General features: G+C 42.1%; 3 protein-coding genes across 3 annotated transcripts; all 3 read right to left on the reverse strand.

Moving 5' to 3' along the window:
• Positions 1–674: 674 nt before the first annotated feature.
• Positions 675–2,771, reverse strand: ndufa4b (NDUFA4 mitochondrial complex associated b). The gene is made up of 4 exons (XM_061095403.1): positions 2,633–2,771; positions 1,359–1,447; positions 1,112–1,172; positions 675–854 (listed from the first exon to the last, which is right to left on the reverse strand). Exons 1-4 carry the CDS (start codon positions 2,678–2,680, stop codon positions 798–800), a joined length of 255 nt encoding a protein of 84 aa, XP_060951386.1. The 5' UTR covers positions 2,681–2,771; the 3' UTR covers positions 675–797.
• Positions 2,772–3,480: 709 nt separating this feature from the next.
• Positions 3,481–10,225, reverse strand: LOC133027842 (glucocorticoid-induced transcript 1 protein-like). Its single transcript, XM_061094984.1, has 8 exons — positions 10,034–10,225; positions 8,699–8,847; positions 7,952–8,053; positions 7,513–7,629; positions 6,688–6,816; positions 6,371–6,551; positions 5,803–5,974; positions 3,481–5,326 (listed from the first exon to the last, which is right to left on the reverse strand). The coding sequence occupies exons 1-8, from the start codon at positions 10,128–10,130 to the stop codon at positions 5,032–5,034; spliced, it is 1,242 nt and encodes a 413-aa protein (XP_060950967.1). The 5' UTR covers positions 10,131–10,225; the 3' UTR covers positions 3,481–5,031.
• A 3,419-nt stretch (positions 10,226–13,644) lies between these two features.
• On the reverse strand, positions 13,645–18,828 carry rundc3ab (RUN domain containing 3Ab). Its single transcript, XM_061095254.1, has 11 exons — positions 18,728–18,828; positions 16,730–16,845; positions 16,310–16,437; positions 15,471–15,556; positions 15,297–15,386; positions 15,122–15,202; positions 14,757–14,922; positions 14,416–14,573; positions 14,163–14,282; positions 13,885–13,979; positions 13,645–13,787 (listed from the first exon to the last, which is right to left on the reverse strand). Exons 1-11 carry the CDS (start codon positions 18,805–18,807, stop codon positions 13,645–13,647), a joined length of 1,263 nt encoding a protein of 420 aa, XP_060951237.1. The 5' UTR covers positions 18,808–18,828.
• Positions 18,829–21,543: the final 2,715 nt, after the last annotated feature.

Raw genomic sequence — 21,543 nt, forward strand, 5'->3', positions numbered from 1 at the left:
CAACAAGCTGCGTTAACCGCGTTTAAATCCCGACTTTATAGAAACCATGCGATTTAATCCAAGTGCACAGAGTCCGAGGGTCGCAGCCGAACCCGAGTACGTGTCATTTATCGTAGATTCCACCGCGTTATACGATGTCTTGAGTTTGTTTACGTTCAACTCGACCTGCTCCTGTCGCGCTGCCTCCCGCGTTATATTCAAGTGAAATCTCGCGATAACTTAATCTTCTCGTTCACCGCCCATTCAGCTCGTTGCCGCCATCAAGTGGAGAATCGAGGGAAGACATGGAGTTTACTTCTTGGGGGTAAATGATTTAGTTTGATGTTATTGTTTTTTCTTTTTTATTATTATATAAAACATTATATTTTAATGATCTTTGCTTTATTATTTATTTTTATTTAGTTTAAACCAACATGTTCCTTCATTGAGGTAAAAATATAAATAATATGTTTTCTTATGATTCAACACATAGAAGCTGATTTATTTATCAGACTCTTAACTAACTTTGTTCATTTAACCAGCTCCTGAAACCCTGAAGCTGGGATTCCTGAGGTGGTTTAGTTTCAAGTCACAAGAGATACACATGAACAAGAGGTGGGGTTTATATAGATTTAATGATTTACAACAAAAATAAATTCATTCAGACAGTCACTGAGAAAGTGATTGATCCCGTACTCCAGAATAAGCTGAATGAGTGCGGCATGTTCAGCGTCACGGGTTTATTTCATATTTGGTAAAACAAATAAAAGTGCAACGGCTCTTCACACTGAAGACGACGTCAGAGGTGGACGTGCAATTTAGAAATCAGGCCTGTCCTTCTCCAGCTTGGAGTAGTCCATGTTAACTGCGAAAAGCTGGAAACACACACACACACACACACACGCACACACGCACACACACACACACACACACACACACACACACACAGAAACAAACATACACAATCAGTATAAAGGAATATGGACTTTGAGGTGAGATAAGATATGGGACGTCCTTTACAGATGGAGGTTAATTCTTTGAATCAAACCAAACTATCACACACAGTGTGAAATCAAAATATTCCATATCATTATTATTATCATGATTATTATTATAATCAGAAAGCTGTTACTTTGTACTGGTAGGTGGGCCCCAGCTTGTTCCAGGGCTCAGGGTTGTTGTTACGATCCCATCTGTGGACAAGAACAGAAGACACTTTTGGAATTTGACTTTTTGAGGTTATTAATGTTCCTCATGCAACATGTGGTACTTACAAATAGACTAAGGTTTAATAATCATTTACAATATGTGCTGGGTACAAAACAATAGATCCACAACAGGAATTTCTGTTTGCTGTCTGTGATAAAACGAGTACGTACGAGACATCTGGGTTCTTCAGAGCCAGACGAGCCAGGTACGTGGCACTCATGGTTACACCACCACCGATGAAGATGAAGAGGGGGATCAGCTGGTGGGAACAGAACAAAATCTTTGAGTCTATTCCATTCAAGGATCAAAATGTCAGAGGTGCAAGTTTACAGTTTTCACGTGTCGTGAGTTGGTGTCTGAATTCAACCTTAATTTTACTTCCATTTATTTAATTTGAATCAAATTAAAACTTACCGTATTTATCCTATTAGTATTATTATTATTAGTGGTAATAGTAGCAGTAGTAGTATTATAAGGCTAATATGCTTCACCTTCTTATCTTGGTACTCTTCTGTCAGATGCTGTCATTGTTTTCTATTATTTTCTATAGATCCATAACATAAAATACACAGGATTTCCATATTGAGCCAATCTCTACCAAGTGAACTGATTCAAATGGGATTATAATCACATATAAAACCGTTAATAATGATTATAATAAATGTTTAGAGACGCAATGTCTCTCCTGAAGCACAGTTCACGTTTGTAGCAGGAGACAGACACACTCAGTCTCTATTCAGTGATCTATAAATAACAGCTTGACTCTGTCGCCCTCTGATAAACAGTAGAGAGTCATTCCAGCATGGAGTCCATATACAGTCCATACAGTACAGTACAGTACGTGCTGCAGCGACCTTCAGACATGGCTGGAACGCAGTGCTAGCATGGTGGCGCCTGATTGCACCTGATCTTTCCCTTCAGATCATCATTATTATAATTTTTATCATTATTATAACAAGTGAATATCATGAGGATGTTTTCTGCCTCGTCACTGCAGGTGATTCGTCTTTTAAAGCTGCCAAAAAGACGCTGAGAGGGTGGCACAGCCCAATCTACATGCGTGAGGAGAGGAAACACCACAAACAAATGGATGAGAGAATACAGAGTGGGTTAAGAATGAAAGGTGCATTCAAATTACCTGACTGGAATATTATTTAATCGTTAATTTAATCACAAATCTGTGGCTGTAGAGGAATCATCAGATGAATAAACATGTTGTAAAAGTCGCGTTTTTCTCTTTCACCCTAATCACCAAATGTGTAAATCTGCCTTTACGCATTGGGTGAATTTGGTGTAAATGCCATTGCGGTGCATTTGAATTATTACCAATTATGATTAAGGAGTGAATGGGAATAAACGGGAGGCGCGCTCCAGGCATGCGCGTCCTCGCCGGCTCCCTTCAATGTCACCGGGTCGTTCACGCGTTAGAATCAAACACACTTACAGCCGGGTGGCTCCGGAGCTGCTTGACGAGGAGGCTGAACACAGACATGGCAGCGGGACCTCTCTCCGGCCGAGTCCGAAGAAGAGCTGAGGCTGTGCGGCTGAGGGAGCGAAGGAGGACCGCTCACCGGGTTCCTATGGTTCCTACAGGCCGGGACGTGCAGTGAAGTGAACACCACCTCCTCGCAGCCTCAGCCAATCACACAGCTAGACGTCACGACAGCTGCACATCTGTATCGGGCTGCGTCATGTGACATGGACGTATATAAATGTGTCAGCAGGTGATGGATGATAAATCCTTCTCCTTGACATCTACATTCATTTACACTCCAGAAATGGTTCATTGGGAATTTTAGAAGATTCAAAATACAGGCAATTTGAATTAATGGAACAATGCTGGAGGAGGCAACTTCCATTATTGTTATTGGTCTGCAGATTCTGTCTTATTCCCAATTTATCATAGACCTAGGTTGTGTTATTTAATCCATTCATAAGCAGCACATGCTCCTGTTCAGTAAACTGGAAACAGATTGTTCAGCACTTTGGTTTTAACTATACAAACTTAATCTAATTCAATGCTTGAATTTCTCAGTTTTTTTCCTACTGAGAAACAACAGATCTGAGTTTGGTTTTATCAAACTGAGGTTGAGATCTTAAAGACAAACTCTGTTGTCTCACATATCGCGGTGTAACACCAACCACCCCCACCCCCCCGCTCTGTTCCTGTGACACTGTGAGCGGGAAATGTTACAGCACAACTTGCATATTAGATCATTACAGGTGCTGAAACCTCAAAACCATTGCATCAACAGTCATAACCAAAGAGCAGAAATTCACACGGCGACAGCGAATAATCAATAATATTTATTTATGTGGACAGAACACAGAACCTGAGATAACAGCACGTCCCTGGATTCTTTGCAGACTCAATAAACATTGACCTTGAGGCTTATTTGGAAAAAGACAATGTTTAAATGCATCAGCAATTCACCAGGACACTAAAACTAGCAGAAGTTAGTCGAACAGTCAGACTAGTTACCTTCCCATCAACGTGCACACACACACACACACAGACACACACCCATTAACAAAACTCCTGTCAGACACAATAAACCCAGGATTCACAAGCGTTTCCTCCAAATAAAAAAGCCTCTCCTGGAAGTGCATAAAAATCCACCTGATACAACATCTCATGTAACACCCGCCTCACTTATACTGACAGAATGAAACTAAAAGTAACTGTTTTATAGCTTATGTTGCAGGTAATTGGAAAAAAAGGTGTAGAAAATACACATTACTACAATTTACAATGAAGTACAAAAAGTGGATATAAAACTAAGAATTGCGACTCAAACGTAGCAGTTCAATTTGTGCAAACATGTCTACCAGAAATAAACCTCAATCTGAACATCAGCATGGCAGATGAAAAAGAGAACATGGTCAAAGAAAAACACTTGATGACAAATCTACACCACTAAAACTGGTTAGGTAGTCAACTAGGCTGTGAAACCTCCAAACTATAAACATACAGTCAAGCACACATCTAGAACATAGAGGAATAGCAGGTTTTCATCCTTTAACATGTGTACAAGTTACCTTTTTTTGCAAGTTAACGAGATACAAAAAAAACAACATCGGATCAACGTTTGAAGCAGGAATGCAAGAAGCTGAAGCCTTCAGGTACTGAATGTCCCCAAGTCAGACAACTGGAATATTCCCTTCAGTCTACAGCTAACAAAAAGTTCATTTTCAAATCAGGTAAAAAAAAAAAAAAAGAAGTACCAAACTGATTTGTCATGCTTTGTACACCAGCAACAGCTGAAGGGTCGTGTTAGGTGAAAAAAATCTAAGGAGAATCGCAGATAAATATCTTTAAATGCTTAAAAACAAACGTATTCCCAATGTGTTTTTCTGACTGGACCCAAACTCTCAACATTTTAGACCGAGAGGCACACCACAGTCAAGGGTTTTATAACCAGCATCAAATAAAAAGTCTATATCATGGCTTCTTTGGGGAAACGGAAAAATCTGTGCAGCAAATCAGTCAACGAATCACATCTCAGATCGTGTAAGAGAAAAATGAGCCGTTGCTCACACTCTGGTTTGGCCAAAACTAAATCTTTGGATAATGAAAAGTCTCAACTATAAAGCTCTTAATTTAGAGATGTCACGATGCCTGGAAACCTGACACAAGTAACGTATAAAGCAAAGCTTTGGATCATGCATGAGTATCATATTCAATTTCTTTCTATATTTTTTTTTTTTAACACGTTTTTTTTTTATACCTGCGTAGAAAAGCAATGGGACCTTCCTAAAATAAAGCAACTGGGATAAATCTGACCCAGAAGACTCAAAGATTTGCATTATACAAACTCTTCAGAAATCAATCTGCAGCATTGATCAGAAAGCGAAGGCCCGACCGGAGCTTTCTCCCACGGTGGCAGCGGCAGCAGCCGGAGGATCTGAAGCAGCAGAAGGGTTCTCAGAGGACGCCGCCTGACAGGAAATCGTACCCTGGTTTGAGCAGCTGCCTGCTGGGGAGATGGCGAGGCTGCGGAACAACAGGTCCATGGAGGGGAGCAGGGGCCTCAGGAGGCTGACGGGCCAGAAGGCTGAGCCCCCGTGGGGGGTGAAGTTGACCTTGTTGGGGTCCGGGCAGGAGGAGAAGAGGGTTGGCTTTGATTGGCTTCGAGTGCTACAGAATGAGAGGAGAGTCGACATGAGATCAAACTAATATCCAACATAGTGTAAGTGGTGGAAATTTGTGTGTGCCAAACTTTATTCTACTCAAGATCGAAACAAGCTACAACTCACCAGGAGATGAAAACAACAAGAGAAACAAAATAATAACAATGACGAGGATATTATCACATGAATCGTCAAAACTTGTCCAAAAGGACATAAAGACGTATTTAAACCGTACTGAAGAATGAGACTATTAGTGTAAACACTTACACATCAAATTCTAATTTATTCTACTTTGAATAAGAATTAAGTATGTACTGACAGAGTGGTGTCTTCACTCGGTATAAATCAAAAGGTGAATAGGACAAAGAACAAACTACAGTCACCACTAGAGGTCATCATCGCACTGACAGAGAGACGATACAGTCGAGTCCTGTCTCAACTACTGTAACGAGTGTTAAAACAAGAATAAATTAAAAAACGTACCTGGTCTCCTCCCAGACTCGGACCTTCTCGCAGCCTTCTGGAGGTTCTCGCTGGAAGCAGGAGCTTTTGTTGGGTCCTGGAGACGAGGAGATCAGCAGCGGCAGGGGGAGGTCCGCCTCGTTCTGGCAGGAGAACTTAGACAGGAGGCACATCTCTGCGCTGTCTGTGGAACCTGAAAACAAGAGGGAAGAACACGCTCACAACAAGATCTCTATGCATCTTATTAGAGACATTTACTAATGTTTGAAATTAAGTAATAATATCTGTTAACTGGAGTTCAAGAGCATGAAATTTCTTTATTTAAGTATTTAATATTTCTTCCATTAGGGGCCAAGTTTATTTCAAATATAAAAACTTATCAGACACGCATTATTCAAACTTGTAGGAGTTCTCCGGTTTTTATGTCTCCAATTCATATTTTCAGCTGAATTATAAAACTTAAGAAATATTCAATACCACTTGAAAGTTAAAACCTGCTTATGCTTTATTCAGCTCCTCCCCTGACCCACACAGCGTACTGCCTCATCAGTACTGACCTTAAGATGGCCCCCTGTGCTAAAAGACTAACCTTGTTGCCGGTCCACAGGGGCCTCTCCAGAGTAGGGTGGGGAGGAGGAGATGTAGCAGGGAGAGGAGCAGGGGGAGGGGGAGCATGAAGACAGGGTTGGGGTTATGGGGTCACTCTGGGAACCACTGCTGCAGCTCAGTCGAGGGACCGGAGCCCGGTGACCATCAGGCACCTCGAGGAGCTGAAAAACAGGAAACAACCAACGTTATTAACATAATCTATATTATATTTGAAGCGTTTTTACATATTGTTCCTTTCTTTGAGAGTAAAACAGTTCCTGGGGTTTTTTCCATGTGTGGATGGTGGGTGGTAGTTACCCTGTGCTGAGGATGCAGCGGCTGGCAGATGAACATGCCCTCCAGCTCCTGGTTGAGGCCCTCCACGCTGCAGCGCAGTCGAGGGACCAGCGTAGACAAGGGAGCGAGGGGGATGGGAACCGACTGAGTCTGAGGACACACGAGTTGAATAGAGTTGAGGCTGCATCACGGTTGAGGAGCAACTTTCAACACATCAGACGCCTTTTTGCACAGCTGTCTTGTCAGCTTTTCTTGTTTCCTCTTATTTCAAAGCTATGTGTGTTACATCATTTGAAGAGTGCAATAAAAAAAGGTTGTGACTGTTATTACCAAATCACATCCTGAAGGCTTCCTGTACAGTGTCCAAAGCTCAGACTTCATGAGGCCAGTATCAAAGCTACGTGTGCTGGAGATAACGGCTGAATTCACAGAATTCCACAATGACAATTACAACTGGCAGGCGTGCAACGTCCTTATAAATTCTTTAATCTTGTTTGTAACCTTTGTATATCAGTTTGCTAAGTCTCCACACGTTGGTTTCAAACCACCTGAGACCAGGCATGAGTGGTAACGAGCAACGAAACAGAGCAGATGTGCTGAAAAGAAGAAATTTCTCTCTGAACACAAGTAGCATGATGTCGTCTTCCTGTTGCTTCAATGTGTTTTTTTCATTCACTTCCTGCAATGGGCTGCAGCATTTCCTTATTCACTTTGATGAATGTCAGCAGTGATCATTTGGAGACAGGTCACCCCGGTTAAAGATGTTTTTTAACTAAACTTAAAGAAAAACACATACATGAAGTAAGTGGGACGGTGTGTTTGTGTGTGCTGATGCTGGTGAGTTACCTGGGTGGTTCCTAGGCTGCAGCTCCTCTGAGGATACCCTCGCTGGGAGTTTTTGTCGTGTCCCCCTGAGAGCGCAGGTCTGTTGCGCTGCTGCAGCTGTTGTTTTAGTTTAGCAATCTGCAAGGAACAGAGCGTTACAGTCAGTCAATAAGGCCTTTAAACATGTCTCACACACACACAATCTGCATGATCCCTTCAGTGGCTTGTTGTGATAATCTGATCGTTATGTTGGGATAAAAAAGATGTCACAAGGAGTTGAGCTCTAGTGGAAAAACGGGAAGTTTCTTTACGATGAGGTCATTTGATCTCCTCTTGCTCAATGCTGCCACAGTAACCGAGTCAGGGCTTCGTTCGGCAGCTTGTCGTCTTTGATTAAAAAAAACAGCATTGTCCGGAGTGTTAAAATAACTTATGTTGACCAGAGACGGCCGATGCTGACCTCCCGCAGATGTTCATCACTGCTCCATGATGCTGATCGCTTGTGGCTGCCGCTGCTGCTGCCTCTCCGGCTCTGAGACCCATCTGACCACGAGTCTGGTGTCTGGAGGTGGAAGAAACCACAACATGGTCAGCTGCTATGAAAACGAAAACCCTCAAAAAGTAATGTGGATTGTCACTGAGACATGAGCCTGTATATTAAAGCTTTGTGTGAGGCTGTAATATTCAAGTCTGACACTGTCGTCACATTAAAACCAGAATTCAAAACCTATTGCACAGACGTTTCACACCAGGTACAGATCAGCTTTTCATGCTCACAAGCTGATCTGCAGCCACATCACATCATCCACACCCACAGACTCTCTGTTCACACTCGTACGAGAGTAAGAAACAGCCGGAGAAACTGAAAAACAAAAGAGGGGGGAGGATGTGGGCAACCGAGGCGCAGTGGCGAGTGCCTGCGCTGAGCAGAGAGGATGGGTGCAGCCAAAACGGCCTCGTCAGCTGACTTCAGGGACTGTTCTCACTGCTGTGGTTCTTAAGTCTGCAATAGCTGTGCAAGCACCGGACACTCCCTCCCTCACAGTTTCTCATTGCAACCCTGTTCTCTGCAAAACATGCAAACTAATCTTCCACCATATCCTGACATTAGTCACTTGAAAAGGTCAAAACAAACAAACGTATGCATTATTCCATTCAAACTTGACAGCATCGTTATTAAATTCACTTTTTTCATCTGGGGGCTGACCTGAGTGGATTTGTCTTTGCACGAGGGGCTGCTCTGTCCCTCTGGTTCTTTGGGCCAGTGTCCCTGCAGGTAGGGTCCGATGATGGCGTCCAGGGACATGGTCCGCCTCATGCCAGAGCTCAGCTGGTGCAGTGTGGTGGTGGTTCCAGCTGTCAGCGTCAGAAACAACTTTACATTATACACGTGACAACAGATTCACATCAGCTGTTTATTCTTTGTTTTTATATGTCAGAAAAAGAATTGTTGAATTTTGAGCCTAGTGTTATTTTCAGTCATTTTAAAGATATCAGAAAACACATAAATAATATAATAAAGGTTATGAGCTAAACACAAGGGTTTAATGTAGTTGCATTACAAAAGTGTTAACCTACTTTACCTCCATGAACAACATTCACAGCTAAAATAACATGTTAATTGTTTTAATATATTTTGCTGCCATTTTGAAAATAGATTGATAGTTAGGAAATCCTCATATTTGGGGTTTAGGGTACTTTTCCTTTTATAGCTAAGAATCTGCAGCCGTCACCTATGGAAACTTTTAACGGCCATTTTGCAGTATTGTCTGACATTTAATAACCAAACGATTCTCTGATATATTGACAATGTGTGACCTTTATAAAAAAGTCATAATTGCTAGTTTCTATTATCTGTATTACTTTATTTCCAAAGCATTGTTGTTATAAAGTGTCATATCCATTTCTTTATTCGAAATCCAATGACAGTACAACAAGAAAACATAACACTTTAATATAGAGAGATAAAGATATTCACAGAAAACAACACAACACACTTAACAATGATTAGTTGATCTGTAAATAAATAAATGATAATCACCAAACAATGAATATTCAATTAGTGATTCTCGATCAGTTGAAAAACTTGTGGTTAAGAAACTTACAAAATGACAGAGGAACCTCAAGAACCAGACGTCATGTGGCCCAGTGTGGTTTTATTCTTATCTATTTATCCTAATTAAATGATTGTAATAAGTTTGGAGCAAGATTTGGCTCAAGAATGTTAATTTTACTATTTTATTTTAACTTTTTTAAGTCATCAATGACATAACAAGTATTTAACAAGCAAAACAATGAGGATGTAGCTGCTTTGCGAGGCTGCATTTATTCTGAATATCTTTTTATTATATTAGCAGCACATTAATTATTTGCTTTTCAACTTTTAATGATTGTTTGCCTTCACTTCTTAACTTTTAAACCACCTGGTCACTGAGTTTTGTTTACAGGTGCAACTTAAATAAAGTTGATCATGATTCTTATTTAAAGCTTTTAAGCATGAATCTAGGGGACCGGACTCGTGTGACAGGTGTGGGGGTCTTACCGGACTTCCCCTCCCGGTGCTGGGTCCGGGGTCTGCCGGTCAGCTGGTACGGTACGGTGGCCTTGAGGGGCTGTGGAGCCCCAGTTCGGCCGGACATGTCTGGGTCGAACCGGGTCGGAGCTGGGGGTCTCTGCGGCGATGTGGGGGTCGTGGTCCGGCCTTGAGGGTGAAGAGTGGGGGGCTCTGTGGAGAACTCTGTCGAGTTACCAGCTCTTCCTCCTCCTCCTCCTCCTCCTTGAGGGTGAAGAGTGGGGGGCTCTGTGGAGAACTCTGTCGAGTTACCAGCTCTTCCTCCTCCTCCTCCTCCTCCTCCTCCTCTTCTCCTGATGATGATGATGACGACTCAAAACAAAAACCCCTTTTAAAACTCAGGCTTTTTTAACTCATTTAACCTCCGAGTTAAAAGCTCCAGGAAGACTCGACAGATGACTGGTTCCCAGGCCGCTGGTGGTGCCCTCTCCCCCCGGGGAAGCTCACGGTTCTCCTCGCCCCCCCCACCAACCGGAGCTCGGTTAGCAGCCTAGCAGGAGAAACTTTCTTTGTGAGGATGTTCGGATGTTTCCACTCGGTTCTCGACACCAGGAAGCGGCTCCACTCTCCAAAACTCACTCGTACGTGAAGCCCGACGTCTTCCTCTCAAACCCCAGCGGGTGTTTTCATTGCACTCACGCCGGGTTTAGTGTGTGAGTCCCCCGCAGGTTAACGTGTGTTTCTGGGCCCACGGTGACTCTCCGTGTTTCCACAAACTCTTCTCCTGCACTTCCACGCTGCTGTGGGTTTAATCGGGGAGGAGGCGGGACCCCCTCAGGCCAAGCTCACTTCCCATTGGCTGGTGGAGACCCCAGCTGTGATCTTATTGGACAGTCCCATGTCAATCCGTCAGGCCTCTTGTTAAAGAAACTTCGCTGTCACCGCCCACATGTTACTAAAACTTAAACTTTAAACTCCAGATTCTTAAAAGTAACTGTCGAGCAACACAATTAAAAGTTTCTGAAATTAAGTTAAAACTATTGTAAGCTGAGGAAGCTACTGTAATTTACCATTCCATGTACTTTACTTTGTTTATATGTTTTATATTTACACAAATACAACACAGCAAATTCCTTGTTTGTGTAAACCTTGCTTGGCAATTAAACCTGTACATGTATTAAACTACATATCATATGTGGTCGAACACAAACAAATTCAAATAAACTAATAATACCACAGTATAGTAACACATCTATTCAAAACAATGCAAATATATTACCATTGTATACAATGTACAAAGTAAAAGTGCTTTTGTATACATGTCCGATTGTATTATTGTTATTCTTAGGTTTTAATGTGTGCGCTTCACTAAAGTTAGTTTAACTTGTGGATATTTTATATTTAATTTTTCATTTTCCGTTAAACAAATGAAAAACACATAAGGAAATGACAATAACATGTCATAATTTATTTATTGAAACACATAAAACCACCGGTATGGTCCTCTTAATAACTTCATCATGATAACCAGGGGCCTATTAAATTACCCCAACTGGGTGTGTATGCAGCGCCTGGGTGGACTGTGAAGTAGTTATGGGTGGTGTGCGAGTACAGTGTGCATTTAAGGAGATAAATGTCCAGATTCTGCGTAAAAGGGAGTGCCAATGGTGGGACAGGAGATGGGGCCAAAGATAACATGACATGTCCTTTTACAAACAGACCTGTGGGCTCCCAGTGTCCACTCACAAGCCGAACTGGCCCAGAGTTACCCCATGCAGCCAACGCTCAGATGACATGCTCGTGTGTCTGGCGCTGCTGAATGGGAGTGAAAGTGCTTTATCACGAAAGGGTGAAGTGCTGAACCATGTGTCCAGTGGCCTGCTCATCTATCTCCTGCAACTGCACCCGGCAACTGATGTCACCGTCACACAGCAGCCAAAGATAAAACCCAGGAACGAAACCAAACCTCTTTCAACCCCTCAGTGTCCATTCATTTACAGCCAGGCAGTTAATTGGACAGTGTGTCGATGTGGAATGTGTCTCCTGCATAAAGCTTTTCCAAAGGAGCTTCAGCCGCTGTTTGTTCAGCTCTGTGCATTTGTCGGTTTTAATGAATGAATGATCCTGACCTCTGACCCCACGTGGGCCATTTTAAACCCATTTGAAGAGACACGACGTCGTGCTTCTCAAAGTGTAGCAACAAAGAGGAGGCATGAGGACAAAAAGTGACCGAGGCACAGGGCCAAAGGTCATGCACTCTTGGACCTACAGTTAATTCATTCATTTTTTAAACTTATGTCAAGAAAAAAGAGAGAAATTATATAATAAAAAACAGAAAGTTTTATTTACAAACAGTGATAAGAAAAAAAACACCTAATGATTTAATCTACATATTTGAAAAGGAGTGAGAAGTACAAACTTACCCCTTCCCCATAAATCATTAATTCATAATTATCTAATACGTAACCAGCTTCCTATACAACTATAAATATGTTGTTGACCGGTGCTCTACATTGTATATAATGCACAAATAATATATCTAGAGGTCAAAGAGCGACTTAGTTCTCGGAGCGTTTGTGATTTTGAGCATTGCTTCTTTTCAGCGAATTTCAAATTCCCACATAGACTCACTACTTTTGGTGTAAAAGAGGTGTTAGAAGCATCAATGCTAACAATAATAAACATACAATTCCTGCAAGTATTTAATGTTTCAAAAAAAGGCAGTTTTATTGCAGATTTAAATAACACAACATAACCCAACTCTCGACAAAACCACATGAGATAGCAATTTACATAATGCTAACAAGAAGACAAAAATTAAGACAAAAACCTGATGACACACACCCAAGTTACACATTCACAATTTCTCTCAAACTATTCTATCGAGCCAGGTTTGTAGAAAAAGAAAATGAAAACATTCACGCTGCATAGTCACAATGCATTTTTGCATTTGTATGCAATAGATATTACATCTTTATTTTTTTGTGTTCACATCGTAGTGCCCCTGCAAACCTTGGTAACCTCACAGATCATTTGTGTCACATCCCCAAAACCTGTATCTAACCTACTGTATGATTGATTAAGGTCTATACTGGCATTCATCCTAACATCAACAACCTCCTTTTTTTATCTCTTGTAATATGGCAAAAACATTCTTTATGTTTCCTCAAACAGCTCAACAGCCCTGCCTGTATTTTGCAGCGGACACACTGACCGACTGATAAGACACTGACAAACAGACAGGGACATACAGAACAACCCTTACAGTGAGTTTGGAGGAGAGGGACCGGTACAGATGCAGCACTGACATTGCACAAAATCAAGTGTGGTGATGCAAGAGAGGTCAAACACGAACCAGTTGTTTGCATTCCAGGAGGCTTAATCATGTCAAGACAATGAGAGACAGTGAAAGTGAGGGAGGCCGTCGGCAGCACAGCAGCTGATCCCTACGTCTTTGTTGGGACAGTCCCAGACGGGGGGGCCACTCTTCCTCAAATGCTTGACAGGTGTAGCTAGAGAGCGTGGCGTGCTCGGAGCGTAAAAGGTAACTGGTAACACATTTGTCCGCCTACCAAAAGTCCTCTTTTTGTTTTTTGAATTGTCTGTTTGTTGAGTGGTTGGCAGTGTTTCTTTGGCGCCCCCTAGCTGGGAGAGAGCGCAGGACTGTTTTCTGTGCTGATGTCAACCAGGCACTCACTGGACTTGAGGCTTGTTAGAGACTTGCAGCTCGGGATGGAGGCCAAGGACCCACACAGGCCCATCATGGAGGGGGTGTAGTCCTTTTCTGGAGGGGGTGGGACGGACATAAAGTCAGTTACTAACAGGTCAACTCACATAAACACAGTGTGTCACAGTCACTATATCACTTTTTATAATGTTACCTGTGCACCAGTCTCCGTTCTGTTTCCCAATCCTCTGAGAGTCTGAATCCAGGCTGAGCTCCACTGACAGAAGCTCCGTGCTGGGGAAGCTCCTCCTGCAGGACAAGCAGAAATAAACGATACTTGATGCAACATCTTTGTCTTAGTGTGTAATGAATGTATTTAGTATTTCTGATTCTATTTTTAGTTGTTGTCATGAAGGAGCAGAAATCCTCCATAACCCTAAACAACTGGTCTCCTTGTGTTGCACGTGAGATAAGTTACACCAGGAGTCAAACCTGCGGAACAGCTTGACGTCCTCCTGGTTGTTGTACGGCTGCAGTGCCGGCCACTGGTTGATCAGGGGGATCGAGAGGTTTTTGGCCAGATGATTGGAATCACATGGAATCAAGCTTGTCCTGGGGTTCATGAAGGAAGATATTATCAAGAATTGATCATATCCAGACTTCTGGATCAGCCATGCCTCAAACGTTTTTACTGTAACAAATCATCCAATATCTCATTGGGACCTTTAGTGTCTGTTGCACTCACAGTTGCTCCTGAAGCTCCAGGACGACGGCCTCCAGCTCCTTCTTCTCCAGATGGCTCTGGCTCTGTATCTCCTCCAGCCGACTCTTCAGGCTCTTGTTCTCCGACTCCGTGTTCTTCAGCTGGGACTCACGCAGGCGCACAAGCTCCTCCAGGTAACCCTGGCAACACACATCCACGCTGAGTGAAAATAAATGTCCACCCTCAGCTGATGCATTTACACTTATGAATCACTTTAAAATTATTGAAATGTTCCTTTAAGTGATATTTTCCTTAGTATATTCAAACCATAGACTGTTTAAACATCGATTCTATGGTTCAACCATTAAAAGATGGCCTCCTACCTTCTGAGCGTTGACAATCTTGAACCTCTGCTCCATCTTGCGACACTTTGTGCTCCAGCTCTCCTCGTCAGTGACCAGGGGGACGTAGGGGTGATCGGGGACGCTGTCATCGCTCATGCTGCTGTCGACACTGTGCTGATCGTCATCATCACTCTGGTAGTCGTAGCTGCAACAGACGAGGGCAATTATTTCAAAATCATCAAGTATATAGTTGACTTAGTGTGTAAAGGTTGTTATTAAGAGTTATTCCTGTGAGTTGTTATTGTGATATAGAGTGTAAACCTTTGTGGGCAGTTGAAAATGTGTTGTTATTTTAAATATCTGCACTACTAGCTGATTATTTATTACATTGTCAATGAAAATACCTTTGTGTGAATTTCAAGTACGGTGTGTAATCGATCACTGCTGCAGATTTTCCATCCAAGGCCTCCCCCTTAAGACAGAAACTGTGGAACAGAAATCAAACAGGAGGGAATAAAAATAATTAAAGACAAACAACACAATCAAATGTAAATGCTTAAAGGTCAACTTAAAGGTCACCTGAAGTCTATGGCTCCGAGACCGATGAGCATCCCCGTAAGAACTGTGGCTTCCTCCCTCAACATGACGGCTCCTTCTGCGTATAACCTCCTAAAAGAAACAGGTACGAGCGGGTGGGAACATGGTTCTAGTAGCGGTGCGGTGATGTAGCTGTGTAGTTGTTGGGTCTCCTACCTGGTTGTTTTGCTGTCCCTCAGAGCAGTAACGATGTATTCAGACAGTCTCTTCTCCATCAGGGCGACTCTCACCCAGGCTCGGCCCTGCAGAGGTCACCAACGTGTGAGAAAAACATCTTCACAAACAAACCGAAATATCTAGAAATAATTATTTATTCTTAATATATTGAGTCAAAGGGACAATTGGTCAAAGTGTGAGGAAACTGTCTTAAGGCAGAATTTATAAATCATATTTATGAGGCCAAATACTTATGTTGTATGAGGACTACATCACCTTTGACTAACTAATCTAATCTTAATTCACAAGTAAATATCTGTGACAAATTTGAAAGGATTCTCTCGAAGTGTGATTAAAATGATGCGTTTACGTGGCATAAGAGGGACATCAGAGGTCACAGTTGCCTTGACCTTTGACCTGTGAGCCCTAAAATTGAATCAGTTCCTCCTTGAGTCCAACTTAATGTCTGTACCAAATTTGAAAAAATGATCTCGAGGTGCTCTTGAGATATTGTGTTCACAACAATGGAATGGACGAATGGCCCTTAGCCACTAGGTGTCGCCAGAACGCAGGTACAGAACCGAATATTAAAATATGAAATTTGCTTGATTAAACTATATTGCTTTAGCTCTGAAACAACTTATGATGGTAGAGTCTAGAAAAGAGACTGAGATTAATTTAGCTATTACAGTTTATGATCGTTGTCTGATGAAGAGATTTTAGCATCATTGCTTTATTATATGTGTTGAAACTCTTCCTCCTTCCTCTCTTTGCTTTTCTTTATTCATGTCATCATTTATAGTACCGTCACTACCGTTATATCGGTATGTGGGACTTGCCTTGGCTCGTGACGTGCTGATGTTTTCCATGCTCTCGATGCTGCCGATGCAGCTGTTGGGGACTTTGGCACATGCCAGGCGGACGTAGTCCCAGTAACTCCTCTGTCCATCGAACCAGTTGCCAGAGCCTGAGGAGAAAATGTTACATGAGCACAGTGTATTAAATGTGAAGCAAACAGACACATAACATCAATATTGATCCAATTAATTTGTTCAATTAACCATTTTATTTGATTCCACTGAGAAATAACGAGAATCGAGAATCATCTCTTGCTTTAACAGTTTTAATACTGACAAACTTTCTGTGTTGTTTTCTCAGCATCAGTTTTAAATGACAGCTTTTGAAACTATTCAATGATTTTAATATCGAGTTTCTCTAACATGCCGTCAGTCTATTATTCTTCATTCGGGGATTGGCACCTTTGAATCGGTGGCTGAGGATGTGCTCGAGGATGGCGGCGAAATTGATGAACTCCTCGGATGAATCATCGATGGGCTCGGCTGTGTATTTCTCCAACAGCGACTTTACTGAGAATCTGTGTGCGGTGGAGAGAGCGAGAAAACAGAGGCTTTAAACAAAGAGTGTGGTTCCCAGTAATAAAGTCATGATGGGAATTCATTAGTCAGGGAACAGATTAAAAGATTATTGCTTTTCTTTCTTCAGTAGTAGAGTTAAAACTATAATCGCACTTTTTGTTATATAAACTCATTTGGTGAATAAATTAAAGTCTAATTTATTGAATAAACAATAACAGATAATTAAATCTATTGAGTGTGAAACTTAATTGTATTTATCAATGTCATTCCTTTGAGTAACTCTAATGTGAGCACTCACACTGAGCCATCCATTTCCTGCTCACTCCCATTTTTACAGCCAAGCCAGACGTCATCAATCTGTGAGGAAGATGAGCTTCACAGGAAGTGGCCTCATGCTGTAATATCTGCATCACGTACCAAAACCTTTTGTTCTGTGATGGTTCTATGTTTATTCCGGGTTAAAGCTCGTGCTTCTACTGAAATGACCACTCCTCATCATTTTCCTAGAGACTGAATAATTCATCGAGTCTATTTACTGCAAGAACACCTGCCAAATGTCATTTGTTGGATTTCCTGTGTAGTTGAAAAGAGCCATATGGACCAATAACTCCAAGTAGACGGACACGGCCCTGAAGCCGGCACAAGAATAATGTCAGATATGCTGACAATGCATTACCTCTGCCAAGGATGTTGTGTTTTAGTCAGTGATTGTCTGTTTATAGCCTTTTTCAGACATAAACTCTGGAAGATGTTTAGAAAACTGGGTCTAAACAATTTTCATGTGAGACATCTGAGAACTTCACAGTACACAGTCAGTTTGTGGTGTGTGTGTGTGTGTGTGTGTGTGTGTGTGTGTGTGTGTGTGTGTGTGTGTGTGTGTCAATAAGACAATGCTTATCCTACAAGCCACTGAGGCAAGTGATTTCACGCCCATTGTTCCAAAGGCCACAATGTCTCATTGAGCTGCTCCGACTGTGGCCAGATACAAGACAATAATTGGCTGACGGACCTCAAAGCAAGAGACAATCCCCTGTGTATTCAGTGTATCAGCACTGAGACGTGACACACACACACACACACACACAGATACACACACACACACACACACAGTGGATCTGAACATACGTTGTGACTGGATCTTGCAATCACATGACTTGGCCTTTCTGCTGAAGTGGAAAACTAACAAACTGTGGTTGTGGACATTTGGAAACAGAGGTCAGACTCAGCCACAGAATAATATCTGCTGTCTTTTCTCAAGGTCTCCTCCATCTCTGCCTGAATAAATACACATGTGCTGGATTCCTACATGAACACATGCTGCTCTTGGAGTGAAAAATATATTTTCATGTACACTGAGAAGTTCACAGATGTATATATATACTCGTGTAGGCTAAAGCAAATAACCTAGTTTGGGCCAATGACCTGACAAGCCTCACACTTGCCTCCCTGCACTGAGTCCCTGGGGTGCCAGCCAGTCCTTGCCCCAGGAAGGTTGTCGTCATAGCAACCACGCCATCAGCTGGTAGGAAACACATCAACCCCTGACAAGGATGACAACGCTAAACTCCAACACTGTCTGCGTAACGTCACATTCTACGTGAAGAAAACCCAGCAGCTGTCAAATAAGCTCCTTGGTGCACATAGTGGCTTCCTGGGCTCATTCTAATGACTTATTATAGGGATGATATAGGCATGGGTGTCAGATTATATTATAGACTTTATATATGTTGTCTGTGGTGAGAATTAAACACCAAATCCAACGTTTATTATCTTATTAATCCCAGTCACATCACACATGACCACTTAGAATAAACATCTGGACCAATCAAAGCTCAGCATCAGCATCAGCATCATCATCCTCCTCCCTGACGGTGAACTGACCTGCACACGGTGATGAGGTTCTTTCTCTCCACCGACACGTTCCTCACCGACGCTTTCTTCAACACTTCTCCCGTGGCCATCGCTGCCTGCACACCGCTGGGTGGCAGGAGGAGTTGGAGGAGGAGGAGGAGGAGGAGGAAGAGGAGGAAGGGTATGGATGGACCCCTCCCTGTTGGCTCCCCCCCACACTCACCGCTTCTGGAAGCCGGAGAGGAGGATGCGATGTGCCGGCATCAGAGCTGCAGATTCATGCATCACACCCGCACACTGCTGTTGGTCTGCTTGTTTATTATTACTCCTCTAAAACACACAGACGAGCCACTTACATCTGTTCTCTCTCTCTCTCCCTCCCTCACTCTCTCTCTCTCTCACCCTCCCTCTCTCTCTCTTCCTGCCTCTCTCCACCTCTTTCCTCTTACATCATCGTGACGTCACTGGATGCTCTCCCATCATGCAATGTGATCATGACAAACCATCTCAGCAGCTTTACTGACATGCAACTTTAATATGTGACTCATGTATAAGGACTTAAATTATTGTGCATGTGAAACACACGAATACACCAATATCAACATCAACCTTTTTAATCTATATCTATTGAGTTTTATATATAAATATGAGATACAGTAATGTGCTGTTTAATTATATATTGTATAAAAAATCATTTATTTCACATGTATCTGTCCATGAAAGAAGGTTTTGTATCTGTAATTTCTTTCATTTCTGCTTTAATGGGTTTTCATCACAATAAGGATGATATCATCAGCACCATCATCATATTAAATCTTTTGCTCCTTCTGTAATTTCCCATCAGCCTCCTCCACCCTCTCTTCTTTCTCTTCCTCTCGCCGCCTGAAGACGTTGTTGTTCTTGTGAATCGAAGTTGAACTCAATCAGTTTGGAAGTGTCATTAAAAAGCTCGTGGAGACGCCCTGATCTTTTCCTCCTTAATGAGGTGACAGCTGGTCGGCCACCACACGTTGGGGGGGTTGGGGGTCGTGGTCTTTTTGTCCTTGTGCAGGAGGAGTCACTCATGCATATCTGTCAGTGCTTCAGTGCTTCATATTCAGGTCTTCTGTGAAATTGACGACCATTGTCTGGGACGTGAAAACGAGCACATGAATCCCACCAACCTCTTCGTCAGCATCACAGTAGTTTGCTTTGTGAATGTTTAATTCCCCCTAAAATAAATAAAAATAACTGTGCACTCATTTTTATTCCTTACAGGGGACTATGTTCGCTGAAGATCAAGAGAGGCCACAATCTTTTCATATAAAACATATGCTGTGTTGCTTATAGAGATTTTAATGAAGAATTGTTAAATATTATATATTTAAACAGAAAATAATTTGCGAAATATAACCAATAACCATATTCCCACAGCTCTTCACTGTTTATAAGTCTCAGATTGCATATATGTATGACACAGAAACACGAGTAACTCAAAGAAGTCAGAAAGTCCCAGTCAGACACAATCAGTGTCAGTCAATATTGATTTACTTCACCGCTTTATGTGTTTTACTCTAAACCTGCACTCAGATCATCTATATTTAAGCAGCCGGACTGTAGCTGATATATCTTTCTTCTCTATGTCATTGCCAACCCTTTGCACTTCTTGTTCTTTGCTTTTCCTCTGTGTTGGTGATCTATTCCATCTATTATCATCTATTAGTCTGCAGTCGATCAAAATAAGTTGCAGCTGCACTAATGGTTTCCTGCATGGTTTGCAATTTGAATTAGTGATTTTTAGGGAGATTGAGGGGAAGTGTATGTTATATTATTTAAAATATCTGATATCAGAAAATAAGAAACAACAAACAGCTTTTTTTTAAACACACAGAGTTGAGAAGTCGAATGAAAATCAAGTACATTCTGCTCAGTCATTCAATTAACTTTATTGAAACTCCGATTAAATATTAAATTATCACAACTATCTTACACTGTACATACCATAAAAACTCAGAACAGTAATGTGGATACCTAACGCTTTCCTGTCTGCTCATCCTGTGAATTCCTCGGCAGCACGTTTGTCCGTCACAAACAGCTCCGGTGCCTCCTGCTCCGAGCCAAGGAACCGAGGGGAGTGTGTGAAATTCTGTACGGTGTTGTGAAGGCGTTTGGGGCAGAGGTTACACGGTGGGGGGAGTGTTGCTGGCGAGGGGCAAAAGGTTTGTGCATCAGCCCTGAGGGTCCTGACAGACTGATGCATGGAGCTGAGTCGACAACATTGGACAACAACAAAAGGTGCAAAGGGTCCCGGTCTGTCTAGACGTTCAAAATAATCAATCTGGGACAGTTGTTGGGGTCACCGCTACTTGATAGATATTCAGAAAGCTCCCCCTACCAAAAATGTGCAGTGGGAACCTAGAGGTCAATATTTGGGAAAAAAGGGAAGATTGTCACACACTCACACACACACACACACACACAAACACACAAGTGCAGTTTGAATTGGGGTCAGCCAGTCTCGCATGGAAAATCCAACACAGGAGAGTCGAGGCAGAGAAATAAAAATATGTCATTGTCTAAACATCCAGGTCTGTCAGGTCTGTCCTTTAACTCATCCAGCATCACATTCCCACACATTATTTTTAATCAAGCTGCACCAAATTTCACACACTCGTAGATATCACTTCCCTAAATATTTTTTATGAGGAAACATGAATACTTTTCAGGGAAATCAGTGAAATGTTGAAAAAACGCAGTCACTTAAAGTTTTCTCAAAGGTCAACCAACGCGGAGGATTTTTTGCAGATGAACTTTCAATTCAGACGAAGCCAAGTCTCTTTGTGCTCATCTGATTCATATGAACACAA

Source organism: Limanda limanda, chromosome 21 (assembly GCF_963576545.1).
Source record: "Limanda limanda chromosome 21, fLimLim1.1, whole genome shotgun sequence".
Lineage (NCBI taxonomy): Eukaryota > Metazoa > Chordata > Actinopteri > Pleuronectiformes > Pleuronectidae > Limanda > Limanda limanda.